Source organism: Asterias amurensis, chromosome 18 (genome assembly GCF_032118995.1).
Source record: "Asterias amurensis chromosome 18, ASM3211899v1".
Classification (NCBI taxonomy): Eukaryota; Metazoa; Echinodermata; class Asteroidea; order Forcipulatida; family Asteriidae; genus Asterias; species Asterias amurensis.
This window is the reverse complement of record NC_092665.1, coordinates 8,273,286-8,296,372: the sequence shown is the minus strand read 5'-3', so window position 1 is coordinate 8,296,372 and position 23,087 is coordinate 8,273,286. Positions and strand designations below refer to the sequence as shown.

Sequence of the window (23,087 nt, the reverse complement as noted above, 5' to 3'; positions counted from 1 at the left end):
TTAGGATGGTCCTACATGTGGCCTCTGAGCATTGCTTTTTATTTTGTACCGTATTTTCCTGCGGATAAGACGCTCGGCGGACAAGGCGCAGGACGCTAAAATGACCACAAAAATTCCAAACGTCAGCAGACAAGGCACACCGCCGCACAAGGCGCACGTTTAACCGCACACAAAAGAACACCTGGCGCCACCCGATGTCGGTACATTGTACAACGACAGACAGACATAGCGTGTGTATCCTCCGGCCGGGATGTCGCTGCATGCACATTAATTATGCACATGTACACTGTGGATTGCGCTGCTCAATCTCGAGATTGCACAACAGATATTGGAGACATATATGTGGGCACCGTATTGAGCGAGGTTCGCCGACGGGTTGCGCTACGCCCTCGCATTTGCGCTGCCTGGAAATGCGCCAAAATTCCCACGTGACTGTGCGGATCCCAAGCATGCCCAGACACGTCGAGTCTTGTCTCTATGCGTTTATTGCTGGTTCGCGTAACTTTTACCAATAGAGGGCGTTTAACCTCACGCTATTACATTGTTCCAAAACGCCCTCTAGCGTTCAATGTTTCTTGTATTTATTGGCACACGCACAGTAACAACGACTAGAGGCTTGATATCTGCTTTTGTGTTGCGTGATTAAATTTACAGACCTCGGAACGGTTGCGTTTTTGGGCTAATTTTCTGTGTCATTTTGAGAGATTTTCCGAGTCTGAACTTGGACATCGTTGATTTTACAGGCAAGTTTCATGCAAGGGCAAACATGATTTTAACAACCGTTCCTACCCGAAGTTTTGAAGCAATAAAATAATTCAATAAAATAAAATGTGGTTTCTTCCCTAATTTTTGTGGCTAGTGTTGTATTATTTTATTTTGCCTTACAAACAAATACAAATCATATCCTAGTAAGATAATGCTACGTTCCCATAATACTTTTTAAAAGCAAACGTCTAAAAAGAGGCAATAAATAATAATACGATTTGAACGTTTATTGTAACAATAATATAAAACTCTTGTCCTACCAAAGATGACAGTTAAGTTCCCAAAGCACTTATTAATCACAAAGGTCTAAAAAGAGGCAAATACAAAAATAAATTATTACCCCCATCCTTTTAAAATACGTTCAGCCTAAAGCACACTTCAGAGATTGTTGTTCTCTACAATAAAAACCCCTCAAAGTTTACCACACAATAGCGGTTGGGTGAATGACGTTTGTGTGAAGTTATTGACTGTCAATCGTTTTCGGAACGAATACCCGACCAAACAGAAAAACGTTTGTACACCGCCGACGACCTCCATGGTTGGACCGAAAGCTAGACGCATTGCAGCATTAATGGAATGAAAGCACGGTCATGGGGAATAAACACGTTGCAGCATTGTTGGAATAATCATTGGACTCTGTTGTGGTTTGTTATAATTAGCTGACTCATCCAAACAAGCCTGATCTCTACATTTTCAACATTTCCAAACAGTGGCGGACTAACGCCTCACTGAACATCTTTTCAAGTGTGCACTGTCTGCGATGCTCCTTGCTAGGTCTGACATTGTAAAAGAGGACACAAGCAGGAAGGTTTTGTACAGGACACTTCCAACTACTGGTTGCCAGTGTTCTCACTATGCCTCTCTGCTTTCAAGAGCCAAATAAAGTACTTACAACTACGCAGTTCGATGATAAAATAATATAAAAAATCCTGATGTGGAAAATTGTTATCTGCATTTATCCCTAAACGACAAAAATACAACAAAGGGAAGGTCGGACATCCTTAACTTGTAAAAACAAGTGTTCCCCAATACTCAAATGCCGGCATTCTTATAATACGAATTAAGGACATTTTTAAAAATTAAAACAAAAGTGCTGAACTGCAGTTTATCCCGAAATGGCAAAAATATAACAAAGGGGAGGTCAACTTATTAAAAAATCTTCTCAAACACTCTAATCTTCGCAACATTCTCAAATATTTACGTAATTTCCCGCAACATTCTTAAATATTTACGTAATTTTTATATCAAATTTTATCATGTGATTTTTATGTTTACTTTTAACATGTGGGTTTGTTCGCAGGGCCCAAATGGAAACCAGTTTTTTACTGATTTGGCTTAACCTGGGTAAATGAAGGAAATAAATAATTAAATAAAATGCCGGCACTGTTAAAAGACGGAAAACGGCCATTTTTGTAATAATAAAACAGTTTTAAACTACACTTATCCCGCAACGCCAAAAATATTAAGATAGAGGGGAGTTTAACTTCCCCTTGTTAAAAAAAATTATCAAAATGACGGAATATACGGACATTTTTGTAAATAAAAAAAGGTTTTTAACTGCATTTATCCCACGATGGCAAAACATCACACAGAGGAAAGATGAACTTGTTAAAAAAAAATTCCCCAATACTCGAATGCTGGCTTTATTAAAAGACGGAATACAAACATTTTTTGTAAATTGAAAAAAAAGTTCGTAGTTGATTTATCCCCAGCTGAAAAAATATAACCAAGAGGAGGTGTCAACTTCCCCTTAAAAAAATGATCCAAATACACGAATGCCGACATTATTAAAAGACAGAATAAACAGACATTTTTGTAAACAGAAACTGAGATTTTTAACTTTATTTATACCACGACGGCAAAATATACAGACAGAAGATCAACTTGTTAAAAAGTGTTCCCCAACATGCCCAATACTCGAATGTCGGCATTATTAAAAGACGGAATACGGACATTCTTGTTATTTGAAACAAGTTTTTAACTGCATTCACCCCACAACGGGAAAAATAAAACAGAGGGGAGGTCAACTTGGTAAATATAATGCCAATATTATTAAAAGCAAAATATACAAACATATGTAAACAAAAAAAGGTTTCTTTCCCCTCCCAGGGTTATTTCTTCTTCCCATTTTTGTCTCAGTCGATTAATATCCCCGTGCCCCCCCCCCCACCCCAAGGGTTATTTCCCCTTCCCAGTTTTTTGTTTTCCCATCGCGGGTTGTTTCTATTTATCTACCCAAAATACACCAAAATGCCCATCCCCTTAGACATGTTAGATGTGCTGCATTTATACAAAATGTTACATCTGTTGTAACTTGATACAAAGTATAACAACACTTCGAATTTTTTTGCTTTGTACATGTTGTAAGCCCCTGCCTGCCCACATTGACCACACTTATTGCTGAGACTCTGCTGGTTGGGATGGTGCAATATAGGGGAGAAGAAAAAAAACGGGTAGTAGGAATTAACCTGGGACGGGGAAGGGAGGGGAAATATTATGGGACTGAGAAAAAACAGGAAAGGGAAATAAACCTGGGATTGGGAAATAAACCTGGCACGGGAAATAAATCTAGGACGGGAATAATCCTGGGACTGGGAAATAAAGCTGGGACGGGGAAATAAACCTGGGACGGGGAAATGCTTAGGAAGAAAAAAACTAAAAACAGGAAGAGGAAATAAACCTAGGACGGGGAATAAACCTAGGACGGGAATAAACCTGGGACGGGAATAAACTTGGAGACGGGGAAACAGGGAAATATTAAGGGACAAAGAAAAAAGGGGAAACAACCCAGGACGGCGAAATAATTATTATGGGACCGAGAAAAAAACAGGAAGGGGAAATAAACCTTGGACAGGAATAAACCTAGGACGGGGAAATAAACCTAGGACGGAATAAACCTAGGACGGGAATAAACCTGGCCGGGAAATAAACCCGTGATGGGGAAATGCTTAGGGAGAAGAAAAAAAAACAGGAAGGGGAAATAAACCTAGGACGGGAAATAAATCTAGGACGGAAATAAACCTGGGACGGAAATAAACCTTGGATGGGGAAATAAACCTAGGACGGGAATAAACCTGAGACTGGGAAATAAACCTGGGACAGGGAAATATTAAGGGACAGAAAAAAGGGGAAACAACCCAGGACATGCAGGAAGGCGAAATAATTATTACGGGACCGAGAAAAAAAACTGGAATTGGAAATAAACCTGGTACGGAAAATGCTAAGGGAGAAAAAAAAAAGGAAGGGGAAATAAACCTTGGACGGGGAAATAAACCTAGGACGGGAAATAAATCTAGGACGGGGAATACACCTGGGACGGGGAAATAAACATTAGATGGGAATAAACCTGGGACAGGGAATAAACCTGGGACGTAAAAAGAGAAAAAAAATGGGGAAACAACCCATGACAGAGAAATAATTATTACAGGACCAAGAAAACAAACGGGAAGTGGAAATAAACCTGGGAAGGGAAAATATATTGAGGGACAGAAAAAACCGGCAGAAACAACCCAGGACGGCGAAATAACTGTTTTTAAAATTGCATAGCAAATTAATCCCAATTGCATCCCAGAATGTAGTACAGGGAACTCCTGTTCTGTCAATATGGAAATGCAATACATCGTTTTTGTAACAAAGATGTGTAACACATTTCCAAACCCTTTCTGTGTAGCCCCCCCTAGAGCAGCTTTATGGCACCGTCTTCAATTGGGTGTTATTTTTCAATCAGAAATCAACGTTTGTCTTCACGGGTCAGATCCTCGAAGAGCCTCAAAACCCCTGGCTTCCCAGTAATTTCTACAGCTATGTGGATCGTGTGGTTTGCGTGCGTTTGCGTGTGAGGGATTTGGCTTTTCGAGGGGTAAAATTTGCCCTCGTTAAAACTCGATAAAACTCGACCTCGTTCATCTCGCTCGAATGTTATTGAGTTACTGCCTCGAAAACACCACTGTAGCACAGAAATTCGGCAATTGCACGTACATGATATAAGTAGACCTGATCGTGATCGCAAGCGCGGAATTTGGCGGTAAGCATGGTAAGCAGAGCCATGAAATTGGGCCCTGATTAATACAACCATAGCATGGACTTTATGGAGCAGCAATCTAGTTTTTCCTCCATGCTACAAACAGTGCTATTGAGTCAGTAGTACTGATGCTGTACTACCTGTAGTCACGGTAGGCCTAGTCCTAGCTTTGGCTGTTATTGTTCAGAGTCGGACAACTCTAGGTTGAGGTTGAGACAACTCGACCGTTCGGACAACTTGACGAATTGTTTATTCAATCGTCAGAAAACTAGACTAATTTAGGGCCTAGACAAGTCGAAAGATGGACAAGGCGGGGGGCCTCGGCACGGGGCGCGCACAGAACCACACACGCGACCCGGGGGGGGGGGGGGGGGTGGGGGGCGTGCTGTACTGACCTGGTGCATGGGCGTCCCCCGAGGTTGGGGATGCGTGGATTTGTCTGGGCTCGCAGGCTAGGGGACATGACACAACAGACGTGGCATACACAAAATTGGTAAATGGCAAGAATATCCCACCGAATGGGGTCTGGCCGTTAATTTATACTTTTAACCATGTATTGTTTCCACCATCAACTTGTCTTGGTCATCCATTTAGTTGATTTCAAAGTTGAGTTGTCTGAACCGTCGATTTGACCGAACGGTTAGGTTGTCTCAACCGTTGAGTTGTCCAAACGGTCGTGTTGTCCGATGTATGGTGTCTGACATCCGTTTGGTAACCTAGCATGATGACATACATGAATGTGTGTCACACAGACTAACTAGTCCGTCGGACAACACGACCATTCTGACAACTCATAGGTTGAGACAACTCAATTGTATGGACAACTCAACGTTTATTCAACCGTCAGACAACTTGACTTAGGGACAACTCCGTAAACAACACTTTCTCCTACCATCTGTAAAAAATTGGTCAGGGTGCCTTTGGAATAAGGGTGTGCGTGTTCTGTGCGAGGTAATTAAACCAATAGAATGCGTTCTCTATGCGTTGTGATCAATATTGAAAACTTTTGTGTGACTGCAGTGTGACTGGCCCCTAAGTGTAGGGTAAGGAAATAAGAAATATTATCATTATGCTTTAAATAGCCTGTTCTCTCCCATCTCGCATCAAATCTTGTGTTTGGTTTTTCAGTCTTGCATGTTATGAACATGTGCCTTGAACACCCAGCAGGGTGGATATGTGGGCATTATAAGTCTTTATTATACTTACAAAAATCTCGCCTGAAGTTTTTCAATCTCGCATTTATCTTAAAGACAGTGGACACTATTAGTAATTGTCAACGACCAGTCTTCCCAGGTTAGGTGGTGTATCTCAACGTATGCATAAAATAACAAACCTGTGAAATTTGGAGCTCAATCGGTCATCAAAGTTGGGAGATAATAATGAAAGAAAAAACACCTTTGTCACACGGAGTTGTGCGCTTTCAGATGCTTGATTTCGAGACCTCAAGTTCTAAATCTGAGGTCTCGAAATCAAATTCGTGGAAAATTACTCCTTTCGCGAAAACTACGTCACTTCAAAGGGAGCAGTTTCTCACAATGTTTTATACCATCAACCTCTCCCCATTACTACTATTACCAATAGTGTCCACTGCCTTTAAACTTGCTACGGACTTGCTTAATCTTTTCGTCAAAAAATTAATGAAGATGTAAAAACAGACGATTTCCTAATTATCTATATAAAATTGTAAATAACTCCCAAGAGACAAACATTCGCCCCTTTTGAAGCCGCGATTTCTGCCCTATGCACAATTGCAACAGCGCTACCATTTTATACTGTTGTGAAGCCAGTGACCTCATCCCTGCCTATTTCTTCGCCGTTTTCACGAAGTGGCGAATTAGTCCAAAATGATGCATTTTAGGTGTTTTTTTTTACATTTTCTTAATGTATTTGGTGTCCTCAACATTTCTGCAATATTTTAAGTATTGAAAATGTATAGTTTACTAATTACGCTAATTACCAAAAGCAGCAAATCGCTGCAATCCCTGTTTTGCGTTTTCACGAATGGCAAAGCTATAACCTTTTCCCCAGGGTTACGTTGTATTACAGCATGCGTGTTGAGTTGTCGCCTCGTTCCACATTGGAGCGTGTATTAAAGCCTTACACTGTGTGTGTCAGTCATTAGTCAAAACGCGCCACCCACATACCATCTAATACAAACAAGACCAACGAGAGCACTGCTATTTTTGTGTGTGTGATGTCTGGGATAGCGTACGCGCGCCTTGACTAAAGGCTAGCTGTGTGTGGTGGCCAATCGGTGTTTACTCGCATTTTGCGTATTCATGAACTTGCGAATCCGACCCTGTCATGGCTGTGTGTGGCGAATCATAGGCAGATGCAAATTTGCGTTTTCACGAACTGGCGAATCCGTGCGCTTTTTTGCGTTGGGTGTTGCGTTTTCACAAACCGGGGAATAAGTTTGGAACCTAATCAGCTTTCTTAAAGAGCATCAAAATAAAGAAATAACTATCTAGTCATGTTAGGTAACTTATACACTACAGTATCAACTAAAAATATGTTACATTTTCTATCAAAAGACCGGCGAAAACACTTTTTGAAAATGTGAATGCTTCAATCAGCGTTTTTCTCGAAACCTTGTTTTTCAGCTGCGTGGGCGGATTCGCCACTTCGTGAAAACGGCGACGATTTATTTACACCATCAATACAATGAAAGACTGTTTTGCATGTTTCAGGGGTTAACCTCTTTTCATCAGTTAACCTCTCTCATTAAGATTAGTATGGCTTATAGACTGAGGCGTCTATCCATGTTTATCCATGCAGCATGAGAGGCCATCACCTGACCTAGTGCTATTGCGTGGTGCGCAAACGCTAGCCTGGTTTTAATAATAATAATAATAACTAGCCGTATGATTTTTACACACTTTAAACATTGTTTTATTGTTATTTAATACCCGATAACGTCATTATCATTATTATACCTGTGGTGTCTTGATACTAAAGTTAAACTATCTGTTGAGTTACAAGGTTCAAATGGATCTCATTCTTGAATGCTGTAGATAAGCTCAAAAGTAGTTTTTTTAATGAAAAAACACGAAGGCGAACTTTGACCCAGAGTAACGACCCAGAAGTTAAACGTCGTACGATTTTGGCATTAACTTTTCAAATGTTGCCCAAGTCTTTATCTATCTGATGCCAAGGTACATGTATGAACATCATAGCTTTTATATTCGTTGAGATACAGCAACAAAACAATAATTTTCTAACATTAAAAACCTTGTCATGACGTCATCATTCCAAAAAGTGGGGGTTTCATCTACTCACTATTGCCTTAACGTACATAGTAAGTTTTAAGTTTGTACACGCTTTACTTTTGTTTAAAAGTTCAAAAGTTGTTTTTTGATGAAAAAACACGAAGGCGAACTTTGACCCAGGGTAACGACCCGGAAGTTAAGGTTGTACGATTTTGGCGTCAACTTTTCAAATGTTGCCCAAGTCTGTATCTATTCGATGCCCAATCATAAACCTCATAGCTTTTATATTTGTTGAGATACAGCAACAAGCAAATGGTCATTTTTCAACATTAAAAACCTTTGTAATGACGTCATGAATGACGTCATCATTCCCAAAAAGTGGCGGTTTCATCTACTCACTATTGCCTTTACGTACATAGTAAGTTTTAAGTTTGTACAAGTTTTACTTTTGTTTTAAAGCTCAAAATTTGTTTTTTGATGAAAAAATGCGAAGTCGAACTTTGACCCATGGTAACGACCCGGAAGTTAAGGTCATACGATTTTGGCATTAACTTTTCAAATGTTGTCCAAGTCTTTATCTATCCGATGCCCAAGTATGGACATCATAGCTTTAATATTCATGAGATACAGCGAAGAGCAAATGTCGTTTTTCAACTTCATAGCTTTTATATTTGTTGAGATACAGCAACAAGCAAATGGTCATTTTTCAACATTAAAAACCTTGCCATGACGTCATCAATGACGTCATCATTCCCCAAAAGTGGCGGTGTTATCTACTCACTATTGCCTATGTACATAGTAAGTTTTAAGTTTGTACAAGCTTTATTTTTGTTTAAAATTGCTGGAGAAGGTTCGCAGGGAAAGAAGAACACGAGGGAAAAAAACAAAAACAAAAAAACAACATAACAATAACAATAGTTGTTCGGCTGTTGGCCGAACACCTAATAATGATACCATTTATATAGCGCCTTTTCCAAAGGTTACAAAGCGCTCAGAGAATGACAGGAAAAAAACAAAACGAGGGAATGCCATCAAAAACCAAGAGGAAAACCACGACTAGGCAAAGCCTGCGGCATTTAGCCAAAAAAGTCCCGCGAAAAGCCGGTCTCTCTTTGACTAGAACCGCAGGCTAAGCATGGCGATATTTACTGATTGAAAAAGAATGTTTTCAGAGACCTTTTGAACATGGTAACAGAGCTAGAACTTTTGGTTGAGTTTGGAAGGGAATTCCACATCCTAGGGCCTGCGACTGAAAATGCTCTGTCTCCTGGTTTTCTGGTGGTTCGAGGAATATACAAGTTGCCTTGTGAACGTAAGTTGCTCCTCATAGCCCTAGTTTCCAATGAGTTTGGAAATGTATGTGGGAAAAGTACCGGACATGCACTTAAACATGTTTAAGGCCAATTTGAACATTTTTCTACTGGGAGACAGTGCAGCTGTTTGATCAGTGGTGAAGTAGGGACATGGTTTGGGTAGGAGAAGATGATACGGGATGCTCTGTTTTGTACCATTTGTAACTTGCTTAAATCAGATTGCTTGAGTCCACTTAACAAAGAGTTACAGTAGTCCAATCTGGACAGTACAAGTGCCCTAACAGCGGCATGACAGGCTTCAGCGTCGATGTACTTTCGGATTCTATTGATATTTCGGAGGTGGTAGTTAGCTGATTTGCAGACTGATGTGACATGATCACTCATCAACATAGTGCTGTCTAAGACCACACCAAGATTCCGGATGGAAGTTGATTGGTGGAGTGTGCTGTTGTTTATAGTGAAAATCATATGGGCAAGATGTCTGTAGTTACAGCTTGAAGAGGCAATGAAAAATTCAGTTTCTCTTCGTTTAGCTGAAGCTTGTTGCTGAACATCCAGTGTTGAACGTCACTGATGCACGAGAGCTTGAACAGCCCACATTCTGCATCATTGGGGATTTTGGGGTCAAATTCTATGTAGATTTGGATGTCATCTGCATACAGGTGAAACTTGACCTCATGCTGATGAAGAAGATCACCAACTGGGGCTAGGTACATAGTGAAAGCCTGAGGACCTGTAACATATCCTTGTGATACACAAAAAGGAAGAGCAGTTGCATCGGAGGTGACACCGCCAGGTAGGATAACCCGACTCTTGCGATTGTCGAAGTATGACGTGAACCAGACGAGCGGTGTGTCAGTTATACCAAATTTGTCATTGAAGCGTTGCAGGAGGGTTTGGTGGTCTATCGAAGGCGGCGGAGAGGTCCAGCATGACCATGAAAATGGCATTGTTTTTGTCGATTGCTCTTAGGATGTCATTTTGTACGTAAAGCAGAGCAGTCTTGGTGCTGTGATTGGGCCTGTCAAAAAAGTTTTTTTTTTCAGGCTCAAACATTGACATCTGGATTAAAAAGAAAGAAACTCAAATTGACATTTTAAAGTTTTGAAATAATTTGTTAAAACGAAAATCAAACTCTCTGTCACTGGTTCAAGTGGAATAAGCTGACTTAATGAAAAACATAATTGTTCATAACTCAAACATATGTTCAAACATAGCCCTATAAAAAGGACTCTTTCTCTGTACACAAATACAGAGTCCTACCTATTAGGCCTGGGCGAATTATTCAAATATCCGGTTAATGGCGAATAGGTTTTCCTATCCGTAACCGCGAATGCCTTTTTTTTCTTAACCGGATATCCGCATAGGGCGCGAATAGCTATTTATAAACCGGATAGTTCTGTAATTACAACCGAGTAACCGGATATTCTTTAATATCTGAATATCCGCGGACGTCGGGCGACAACTGATATGAATGATTTGTCTGAATACTTATGAAACTTCTATTAAGACAGCATAAAACAGCATAAATAAAGTATTAAACTATGCTCACCTCCGTGAAGAGTTAAAACAATGACATTTCTGATGTAATTTGTTCAAATATTACAAAAGTTTTCCTTCACGTAGAGTGAATCACGATCAAAAGAAAAAGCAAATCGCCATCTTTAAATTAGATCCGGTCATTTTTATGAATGAACCGAGTGACACTGTCTAAAACTAATATCAATCCGCCCATAAGATCTCATTCACAAACGAACAGCGCCCTCTAGCGGCAAAAAAAAAAAAAAAAAATCTTTTTTTTTTTTTTTTAAAGCGCCCTCTAGCGGTGAAAAAACTATTCAAATATCCGGTTAATTTCGGATAGTTGGCCAGCGGTATCCGAATAACAAAATTTCACTATTCGCCCAGCACTAGTATCTATTAAGGCCTGTTTCTGGGGCGAATTTTTTTTCTAGAGTTCATAACTCAAATCTTACCTGCAACAAGCCACTAATTTAAACAGATTCACATTCCATGGCGTCATACATTTTTCTGCGGTGGGTTTTGGTCGTCATATATTCTTCACAAATCCCTAATTTCCATGAATAAGTGCAGCTCCCTACATTAAAAAATTTCTGTTTTGATCGTTTTCTCACAGTGTTGTCTGCCGCCTTGCGTACGTGTATACATTCGCATGCAAGACGCAAGATGCAGGACGCATTCGAGTTCTTGGTCACCTCATCTTGAATGCACAGCGATAACATGCAAAAGCACCCCAAGATTTGCACGGTGTGCGTCTTGCGTCTTGCGTCTTACGTCACACGGCAGACTGTGAGAATACGAACAAAAATAGGAATTTCTTAACATTGGGAGCTGCATTATTTCATGAAAATGTTGGATTTGCAAAGAATATATGGGTTGTTAGGGCTCGGGCGTGTGACTGAGGTGTTGAACTGTTCCAGATGGAAGTTGTTAGCAATGTCCAGAACTCTAGCTCTACAAATGTATGTGGTGTGGCCGTGCATGAGGGTGAAAAATCGACGTTTAAGTCGCCTAGGATGAGACAACCGTCAAAAGCATCTATGTTGACGGATAACATTGCCTCAGTGAGCTTATTCCAGTAGGCTGCTGTAGATGATGGTGGTCGGTAGAGGAGACCGAATGATTCAGTGCCTAGCTTTAAAGATATCCACATTAGCTCAAGGTCGTCATGCTCGTGAGCAGATACACGTAGTCTCGTGGAAGACAAGGATGACTTAACTGCCAACAAAATACCCCCACCTCGGCGTCCTTGACAATGGTCTCTACGTATAATAATGATAAGTTATAGAATCGCAGGATTTAGGCTATACAGAAAAATTTGTGTTATAATGACAGTACCGAAGGTCGGCCGCTTAACTGTCGTCTTGTTTTGGCCATTCGTCTAGTTGTCTGAACCGTCGAGTTGTCTGAACGGTCGAGCTGTCTTAAATGTTGAGTTGACCGAAAGGACGAGTTGACTGAAAGGACGAGTTGTCCGATGGACGAGTTGTCTGACATTCTTCACAATGTACCATTACCAATTTTGATGGGTCTACCCGGGTTATTGGGCTTGTGTATCTTTGGTAAGGTACATTGTAGAACTGTGCTGTACAGGGGTCATGTTGGAGGATACTGTTGCCGTTATAACTTCTTAACAGGGTTTCACTGATTTCTTTGGAGAAAGATTGAGAAGGGTCAGAGGCACATTCAATGTAATGATTAGTGTTGCAGAGCTGTGAGTGTTCATGACTACTGTACAACTACAGACCCATCTTGGAGAGACACATCTTGGTTCTTAGGGGGTACCCAAGTATTTTTTTCCTTGAAGCGGTTGTGGGTAATAGGTTGGGTCTCAACAGATGACTCGGGCTCTACATGAAAATATTCACGTTGGACGTAACCTACGGTTGAATTGGGCCATGTCCTGTTGGAAAATAAGTTGGTTAGGTTCTCTGGGTGTGGGGCAAAACTTGAGACCCCTTGAGAGGAGTGTAACCTATGGGTCAGTTAGAACAATGTCAGACAGATTAACTACAGTATTAGCCTCTGGTGACTTAACAGTAGTGGGCCTCTTACTGTGGAAACATCTGAAATGAATGTGTTTCTTATGGTTAGCTTGGACATTCATGGGTTTCTTGTTCTGTTTGTCCATTAGGGTGTGCAAGATGTTATTACAAGATTGTTATTACAAGACTAAAAGTAAGAGGTCCTGAATTTGCAAAAAGTGTAAATTGTAGGCAAGATAATGCAGGGTGCTGCATAATATATCATTATGACACTGGTCTAGAATTGTAAAGGTCATGGGTTCAAATCCCACCTGAGTAATATGACTTTGACTTTACTTATTTTTTCTCAGAAGTACGTGTAAACAGTGCTAACACACATTGGTGTATAAAACCAATGTGCAATGTTTTTAAAATAAAAATGCGTGGCTAAATTATTCCACCTATTTTTGATCACCAATTTGCTTCTCGTAAATTAATGTAAAATTGTTGTAATTCAGCCTTTGTGCTGCGAGGATAGTCTTTCAATAAACCTTCAATTTTTCTATCTACATGTAGATCTACAATGTATCTATCTATCTACATGTAAATTCGAAATGATATGTGTATACATGTAGAAATAACTTATAAATAATATTGTTCAAAACTTGTTGTTTACTCTTTAAAAAAAAATTATGAACTTATGTACCATATATTAACAATATGATGCATTTTTCGTTAAAATCTGGACTGTTGCATTCCCTGAGGTGAAAATGTTGTACTCAAATAAATTTGCATACTAAGATTTAAGATTAACACTATCATGAGTTAGCAGATGTACATATATGTGTATACTATTAGCTCATTAAGTTATTGTTAGTTTGTCTGAAATGTAAGTAGGCCAACTATCCTTAACGCTGGAATTAACCCCCTTTGTAACTACGGGTTTATTCACTCTACAGTCGCATTATAATTACTCGGATAGACGTTGCTGTAAACCCAGCTGTATACATGTACACTGTGCGTAGTATGTGTAATCACACCGCCAACCCAACCATATACTGTCATATTGCTCAACACCCGTCGTACGACTACTGTGCACAAGTCATTTGCACTTGTACCACTAACCCGAACCGCATGCGGTGGTCGAAAGGCCAACAGCCTTTTCGGGTCTGTAACTTCCGTTTACAATATTGGAAAAAAATGGTGGGGTGGCTCTCGGATATATGCTAGTATGCAGCTCATGAATATGCATATCTTTCGTCAGAACTATCAGACAACACAGAATGTGAAGCAAATGAATTGTTCATTTTGACGTCCAATCACACACTTCCCTTATCACGACCTTTGGACCCTATCGTGCTTGCTGAGTGCCATGGTGGTGGTGTGATGTAAACATGACTTCTGCCCTGACCAATGGGGTTTCGTTGTTCGTGGGCATTATATTAATGAGTCAGTGGCTTCAACACAGACCCTACATCGCTGTTTTGCGGATAGGGTACGGGGGCGTCGTGTCATGAGATGTTTTAATACACATTTACGCACAATGTGTAAACGTTGGGTGGGTTTTTACAGCGGCGTTTTTTTTTTCCGGAGTGAATAATTTGACTGCCTTGAGCAAGGCTTCGTTACATGTACATGTACATACATGTATGTACACTCCTACAATGTTTGTGGGATTTTTTTGTACAAGAAACTTTTTAAGACAATTTAGTGAGAAGAAACTGAAGAAGACAACCTCACATAGACAAATACAGGCCAATAATTATACTGTAGATGTTTGTTGGATGTATTATCCAACAAAAATCTGAGGAAAACAGGAAAAGTTTGACATTGCATTATGTACACAGTCTTAGTGAATGAACCAGCCTTCACTCAGAGAGTGGTTCACAGTACAGTGTACACACACAGGATAAAACCAATTACATGATACTATTAGTTTCTTATCACATGAAAACTGGTCATCTTCCTGGAACTCCTGCCTAGTTCACTGTACATGTACATCTACTGTACTTGTACATGTACTGTACATACATGTACATGTAGGTCTCCTGAGCACACATGTCGTACAAAAAACTTTGTTGGAGTACATTTAACAAATTTAATATAATAAAATAATATGCAGCTGTTTTTGAAAGAGTACAAGTAGGCCTATGTGATTTTATTACATGAACAGAAAACTCCTCTTCCCCTCACTTTTTTTCTGCTGAATAATTGATTAAAACATAATCATGCAGTAATTAAAACTAATTTACCTCTAATTTTGTGTGCGCACTTATTTATTTAAACTCAATTAATAAATACCTTGGAGAGTTTGCGCGCATTGGTCGAAGATGTGGGGGTGTATTAACAAGTGATATAAAGACCGGCTCAGTAAACGAGCTAATAAATTATCCTTGAAGAAGCATTGTTACTGAAACAATGTGCTCGTTCAAATCAACTGTTTTCATTGTACGTATTGTTTTTGTGTTTTTGCCAAGACAGAGGTGGTGGTGCGTGCTTGCGCATACCACACATAGAAAATGTTTTAATTTCAGGTACATGTAGCTGGTACATGCATGTATACAGCATGAAACCAACACAATGCAAAGCCTGGTCAGCAGATTAAAACAAAAATCAACTTTTAAAATTACTTGTCGTTGTTAGGTGCGTCCTTTTTAACAAGTTGTAACAATCATTTTATAATAATATTCCCTATGATGGTGTTTCTGTTTTTATTTGTTGTCAGCTATTGAGTCGTTGGATTCCTTAAATGACCAGATTGTGCAGTTTATTTGTACACCTAAATCTTCTGAATGTGACGTAAGCAGCCCAGTTTGTGAGACAGCAGATGTACCTGCCAGGGATTCTCTCAAGTCCAATCTAGCATTAATGCGTCGCTTGCTGATTGATGCTCAAATCAAATATAGAAGAGTTGTTGATGAAAACAATAGACTGACAAAGAATGAATATTCTCCACAGGTAAAGTGATTTAAACTTAAAGAGACACAGTGCCTTGGATAGGGCGAGTTGGTCTATAAAACGGTGTTTGTAAGCGTTTGTTAGTGAAATGCATAGAATACAATGATCCACAGAAATATGCCTCGAAATTGCATGGTTTTCTTTTTTACTTTGTGAACCAACATGGTCAACCATTTTGTGGAGTCAACACAAAATGGTGTGCCCTGTTGTTCACGACATATAAGGAAAACCATGCAGTTTTGAGGCATATTTCTGTGGATCATTGTGTTTTTAATTTTAAATCATCTTTCTAATCATAACACATTTCATAACAAACGGTTACAAACACATTTTATAGACCAACTCGCCCTATCCAAGGCACTGTGTCCCTATATTAGAATGATTGATTTATCTAATTATTGAACCAAAGGGTACGTTCAGTTGTGGGGTTAAACTAGTCCTTAATCCAAAAGTGACTAACCCTCCGTGGGAACGCAATAATCTGGTCCGCGAGGGTTATTTTGACCCACTAAGCTGGGCTAAACTAAACCGAAAAAAATTGCTGGACAAGCCTAACTTAGCCCAGGTTTTACAACCAACCAACCCCCCCCCCCAATCTTATGGATTGAGATAACATAAGAAGATCTTACAAGCACTTGTTTGGACCTATTTACCGTTCATTCTGATTATTTCACTTTGGCACTTGGATAAAGAAGTATGTTGGACTATCATGGTTTTAATTTAATATTTTATTGAATTGTCTTGCAGAAAAAAGTAATATGGTACAAGCAACCACTAAAATTTATCATTCTGGATAGATTGCCTTTTTTCTTTGCAAAACACACATCAGGCTGTATTATAATGCACAATTCTGATATTATATTTGTAAAATTGTTTGCTCTGCATTTTTTGTCATTCACAAATTGCCAAACTTTGTAACTGCATGTAATTGACCAAAATTGCACCGAACGTCTCATATGTAACAAACTCATGGCGGAATGTAGCAAAAACTTATCGTGTAGCAACATTCTAAAATAATTTGCATATATCATTTTATAATACAAAGTCAATATCTTAAACTACGTAAGCAACAAGCACAAGGAGTCACAACACATATTTTTTTCAGCGAAGTTGAATATGAATGAATCTGTCTGTATTTCAGCTGACTGATGAAGTAGTGGCTAAGGACACAAACAGGAGAAACAGCTATGCTTGTATCAATGAAGGAGGGAACTGTGATCCGGATAATGAAAAGGGTAACAAAGGTATACATTTTTAACCAATCAGCTCTAATGTTTAGACAGCTGGTGGCCTACAGAGTTACTTATTTCAAATTGTACTGGTGCTACTAATTTTTAAATAGTTATATCAAGTGGCAGGTATTTTACTACAGAAAATATCAGACCTCGGATTACTTTACATGTAGGCCCCTATTTATTTCCTATTCATAAATACCTCGCACAGTTTAGCTATTCCTATTGGTGGAGAACGCGTCACGTGGATGTGTATAAACCTTTGTTTATGACCAGTAAAAAGTGTTGAAACATGGGCGTGACACATGAGTTTGCAACTGTGCTTATAAGTTTCTTCATTCCTATTATTCGAGAGCACTGGCAGAGACAGTTGTGCCACATCACGCGATATGCGCGACGCGCACAACATTCCCTTATAAGGAGTTGTTTACCCAAGGGCCTTAACTGGGCCTTACCATTTCATAGCTGGAGGGGTGTTGTGTTGAAAGAAATCATTGAAAAATTAAAATTTTTGCATTTATTTTACTTTTTGACCATAAGTGTTGATGTTTTTTGACCGAAAAGGTATTTAATATAATTATGAATGGGAATCAAAGTGTGTTGAATCGTTTTTCAACTAGTGGTTCTTGATAATTTACCTCGACTTCGTCTCAGTAAAATTATCAAGAACCAGGCCTTAATGGGATTCAACCACTAGTTGAAAACCTCTTCACCACACATTGATCAATGAATGGACAATTCGCTGAACAAAAACAAAGCACCGCTACGTAAGCTCTTAAAACTGCAAGCCATTCGTATACTAAAAACAGTTTCTCAGGCTACAAGTAAAAGATACCAAGATAGATTCATGAACTGAAGACAGTTTCTTAGGCTACAAGTAAAAGATACCCAGATAGATTCATGAACTGAAGACAGTTTCTTAGGCTACAAGTAAAAGATGCCAAGATAGATTCATGAACTGAAGACAGTTTCTTAGGCTACAAGTAAAAGATGCCAAGATAGATTCATTAACTGAAGACAGTTTCTTAGGCTACAAGTAAAATATACCAAGATAGATTCATGAACTGAAGACAGTTTCTTAGGCTACAAGTAAAAGATACCCAGATAGATTCATGAACTGAAAATAGTTTCTTAGGCTACAAGTAAAAGATACCCAGATAGATTCATGAACTGAAGACAGTTTCTTAGGCTACAAGTAAAAGATACCCAGATAGATTCATGAACTGAAGACAGTTTCTTAGGCTACAAGTAAAAGATACCAAGATAGATTCATGAACTGAAGACAGTTTCTTAGGCTACAAGTAAAAGATACCCAGATAGATTCATGAACTGAAGACAGTTTCTTAGGCTACAAGTAAAAGATGCCAAGATAGATTCATGAACTGAAGACAGTTTCTTAGGCTACAAGTAAAAGATGCCAAGATAGATTCATTAACTGAAGACAGTTTCTTAGGCTACAAGTAAAATATACCAAGATAGATTCATGAACTGAAGACAGTTTCTTAGGCTACAAGTAAAAGATACCCAGATAGATTCATGAACTGAAAATAGTTTCTTAGGCTACAAGTAAAAGATACCCAGATAGATTCATGAACTGAAGACAGTTTCTTAGGCTACAAGTAAAAGATACCCAGATAGATTCATGAACTGAAGACAGTTTCTTAGGCTACAAGTAAAAGATACCCAGATAGATTCATGAACTGAAGACAGTTTCTTAGGCTACAAGTAAAAGCTGCCCAGATAGATTCATTAACTGAAGACAGTTTCTTAGGCTACAAGTAAAAGATGCCCAGATAGATTCATGAACTGAAGACAGTTTCTTAGGCTACAAGTAAAAGATACCCAGATAGATTCATGAACTGAAGACAGTTTCTTAGGCTACAAGTAAAAGATACCCAGATAGATTCATGAACTGAAGACAGTTTCTTAGGCTACAAGTAAAAGATGCCAAGATAGATTCATGAACTGAAGACAGTTTCTTAGGCTACAAGTAAAAGATGCCAAGATAGATTCATGAACTGAAGACAGTTTCTTAGGCTACAAGTAAAAGATGCCAAGATAGATTCATTAACTGAAGACAGTTTCTTAGGCTACAAGTAAAAGATACCCTGATATATTCATGAACTGAAGACAGTTTCTTAGGCTACAAGTGAAAGATACCCTGATAGATTCATGCACTGAAGACAGTTTCTTAGGCTACAAGTAAAAGATACCCAGATAGATTCATGAACTGAAGACAGTTTCTTAGGCTACAAGTAAAAGATACCCAGATAGATTCATGAACTGAAGACAGTTTCTTAGGCTACAAGTAAAAGATACCCTGATATATTCATGAACTGAAGACAGTTTCTTAGGCTACAAGTAAAAGATACCAAGATAGATTCATTAACTGAAGACAGTTTCTTAGGCTACAAGTAAAATATACCAAGATAGATTCATGAACTGAAGACAGTTTCTTAGGCTACAAGTAAAAGATGCCAAGATAGATTCATGAACTGAAGACAGTTTCTTAGGCTACAAGTAAAAGATGCCAAGATAGATTCATGAACTGAAGACAGTTTCTTAGGCTACAAGTAAAAGCTGCCCAGATAGATTCATTAACTGAAGACAGTTTCTTAGGCTACAAGTAAAAGATGCCCAGATAGATTCATGAACTGAAGACAGTTTCTTAGGCTACAAGTAAAAGATACCCAGATAGATTCATGAACTGAAGACAGTTTCTTGGGCTACAAGTAAAAGATGCCAAGATAGATTCATTAACTGAAGACAGTTTCTTAGGCTACAAGTAAAAGATACCCTGATATATTCATGAACTGAAGACAGTTTCTTAGGCTACAAGTGAAAGATACCCTGATAGATTCATGAACTGAAGACAGTTTCTTAGGCTACAAGTAAAAGATACCCAGATAGATTCATGAACTGAAGACAGTTTCTTAGGCTACAAGTAAAAGATACCCAGATAGATTCATGAACTGAAGACAGTTTCTTAGGCTACAAGTAAAAGCTGCCCAGATAGATTCATTAACTGAAGACAGTTTCTTAGGCTACAAGTAAAAGATGCCCAGATAGATTCATGAACTGAAGACAGTTTCTTAGGCTACAAGTAAAAGATACCCAGATAGATTCATGAACTGAAGACAGTTTCTTAGGCTACAAGTAAAAGATACCCAGATAGATTCATGAACTGAAGACAGTTTCTTAGGCTACAAGTAAAAGATGCCAAGATAGATTCATGAACTGAAGACAGTTTCTTAGGCTACAAGTAAAAGATGCCAAGATAGATTCATGAACTGAAGACAGTTTCTTAGGCTACAAGTAAAAGATGCCAAGATAGATTCATTAACTGAAGACAGTTTCTTAGGCTACAAGTAAAAGATACCCTGATATATTCATGAACTGAAGACAGTTTCTTAGGCTACAAGTGAAAGATACCCTGATAGATTCATGCACTGAAGACAGTTTCTTAGGCTACAAGTAAAAGATACCCAGATAGATTCATGAACTGAAGACAGTTTCTTAGGCTACAAGTAAAAGATACCCAGATAGATTCATGAACTGAAGACAGTTTCTTAGGCTACAAGTAAAAGATACCCTGATATATTCATGAACTGAAGACAGTTTCTTAGGCTACAAGTAAAAGATACCAAGATAGATTCATTAACTGAAGACAGTTTCTTAGGCTACAAGTAAAATATACCAAGATAGATTCATGAACTGAAGACAGTTTCTTAGGCTACAAGTAAAAGATGCCAAGATAGATTCATGAACTGAAGACAGTTTCTTAGGCTACAAGTAAAAGATGCCAAGATAGATTCATGAACTGAAGACAGTTTCTTAGGCTACAAGTAAAAGCTGCCCAGATAGATTCATTAACTGAAGACAGTTTCTTAGGCTACAAGTAAAAGATGCCCAGATAGATTCATGAACTGAAGACAGTTTCTTAGGCTACAAGTAAAAGATACCCAGATAGATTCATGAACTGAAGACAGTTTCTTAGGCTACAAGTAAAAGATACCCAGATAGATTCATGAACTGAAGACAGTTTCTTAGGCTACAAGTAAAAGATGCCAAGATAGATTCATGAACTGAAGACAGTTTCTTAGGCTACAAGTAAAAGATGCCAAGATAGATTCATGAACTGAAGACAGTTTCTTAGGCTACAAGTAAAAGATGCCAAGATAGATTCATTAACTGAAGACAGTTTCTTAGGCTACAAGTAAAAGATACCCTGATATATTCATGAACTGAAGACAGTTTCTTAGGCTACAAGTGAAAGATACCCTGATAGATTCATGCACTGAAGACAGTTTCTTAGGCTACAAGTAAAAGATACCCAGATAGATTCATGAACTGAAGACAGTTTCTTAGGCTACAAGTAAAAGATACCCAGATAGATTCATGAACTGAAGACAGTTTCTTAGGCTACAAGTAAAAGATACCCTGATATATTCATGAACTGAAGACAGTTTCTTAGGCTACAAGTAAAAGATACCCAGATAGATTCATGAACTGAAGACAGTTTCTTAGGCTACAAGTAAAAGATGCCAAGATAGATTCATGAACTGAAGACAGTTTCTTAGGCTACAAGTAAAAGATGCCAAGATAGATTCATGAACTGAAGACAGTTTCTTAGGCTACAAGTAAAAGATGCCAAGATAGATTCATGAACTGAAGACAGTTTCTTGGGCTACAAGTAAAAGATGCCAAGATAGATTCATTAACTGAAGACAGTTTCTTAGGCTACAAGTAAAAGATACCCTGATATATTCATGAACTGAAGACAGTTTCTTAGGCTACAAGTGAAAGATACCCTGATAGATTCATGAACTGAAGACAGTTTCTTAGGCTACAAGTAAAAGATACCCAGATAGATTCATGAACTGAAGACAGTTTCTTAGGCTACAAGTAAAAGATACCCAGATAGATTCATGAACTGAAGACAGTTTCTTAGGCTACAAGTAAAAGATAGCCAGATAGATTCATGAACTGAAGACAGTTTCTTAGGCTACAAGTGAAAGATACCCTGATAGATTCATGAACTGAAGACAGTTTCTTAGGCTACAAGTAAAAGATGCCAAGATAGATTCATGAACTGAAGACAGTTTCTTAGGCTACAAGTAAAAGACTAAGATAGATTCATTAACTGAAGACAGTTTCTTAGGCTACAAGTAAAATATACCAAGATAGATTCATGAACTGAAGACAGTTTCTTAGGCTACAAGTGAAAGATACCCTGATAGATTCATGAACTGAAGACAGTTTCTTAGGCTACAAGTAAAAGATGCCAAGATAGATTCATGAACTGAAGACAGTTTCTTAGGCTACAAGTAAAAGACTAAGATAGATTCATTAACTGAAGACAGTTTCTTAGGCTACAAGTAAAATATACCAAGATAGACTCATGAACTGAAGACAGATTCTTAGGCTACAAGTAAAAGATACCCAGATAGATTCATGAACTGAAGACAGTTTCTTAGGCTACAAGTAAAAGATACCCAGATAGATTCATGAACTGAAGACAGTTTCTTAGGCTACAAGTAAAAGATAGCCAGATAGATTCATGAACTGAAGACAGTTTCTTAGGCTACAAGTGAAAGATACCCTGATAGATTCATGAACTGAAGACAGTTTCTTAGGCTACAAGTAAAAGATGCAAAGATAGATTCATGAACTGAAGACAGTTTCTTAGGCTACAAGTAAAAGATGCCAAGATAGATTCATTAACTGAAGACAGTTTCTTAGGCTACAAGTAAAAGATACCCTGATATATTCATGAACTGAAGACAGTTTCTTAGGCTACAAGTAAAAGATAGCCAGATAGATTCATTAACTGAAGACAGTTTCTTAGGCTACAAGTGAAAGATGCCAAGATAGATTCATTAACTGCATACAGTTTCTTAGGCTACAAGTAAAAGATACCAAGATAGATGCATGAACTGAAGGTACTTTGTTAAGCTTCCACTGCAAGAAACACACACGCCTATAGATTAACAACCAATATAGGCTACAAGTGTATGTTTGTATGACTTAGTAACTCTGGTCTGCTCCAGCTAAAGCCACATACATTATGTTATTTGGGTTAAATAAAGTGAACCAGCATTTAA

The 23,087-nt window shown here is 38.5% G+C and overlaps 1 protein-coding gene across 1 annotated transcript in view; it reads left to right on the top strand.

Annotated features, from left to right (window-relative positions):
- LOC139950579 (kazrin-like) overlaps positions 1 to 23,087 on the top strand; it is a 65,852-nt gene that overhangs the window by 14,702 nt on the left and 28,063 nt on the right. The window contains exons 2-3 of the mRNA XM_071949330.1: positions 15,519 to 15,751; positions 16,893 to 16,995. Of these exons, the coding sequence (XP_071805431.1) occupies positions 15,519 to 15,751; positions 16,893 to 16,995 (336 nt within the window). The remainder of the gene's footprint in view (positions 1 to 15,518; positions 15,752 to 16,892; positions 16,996 to 23,087) is intronic.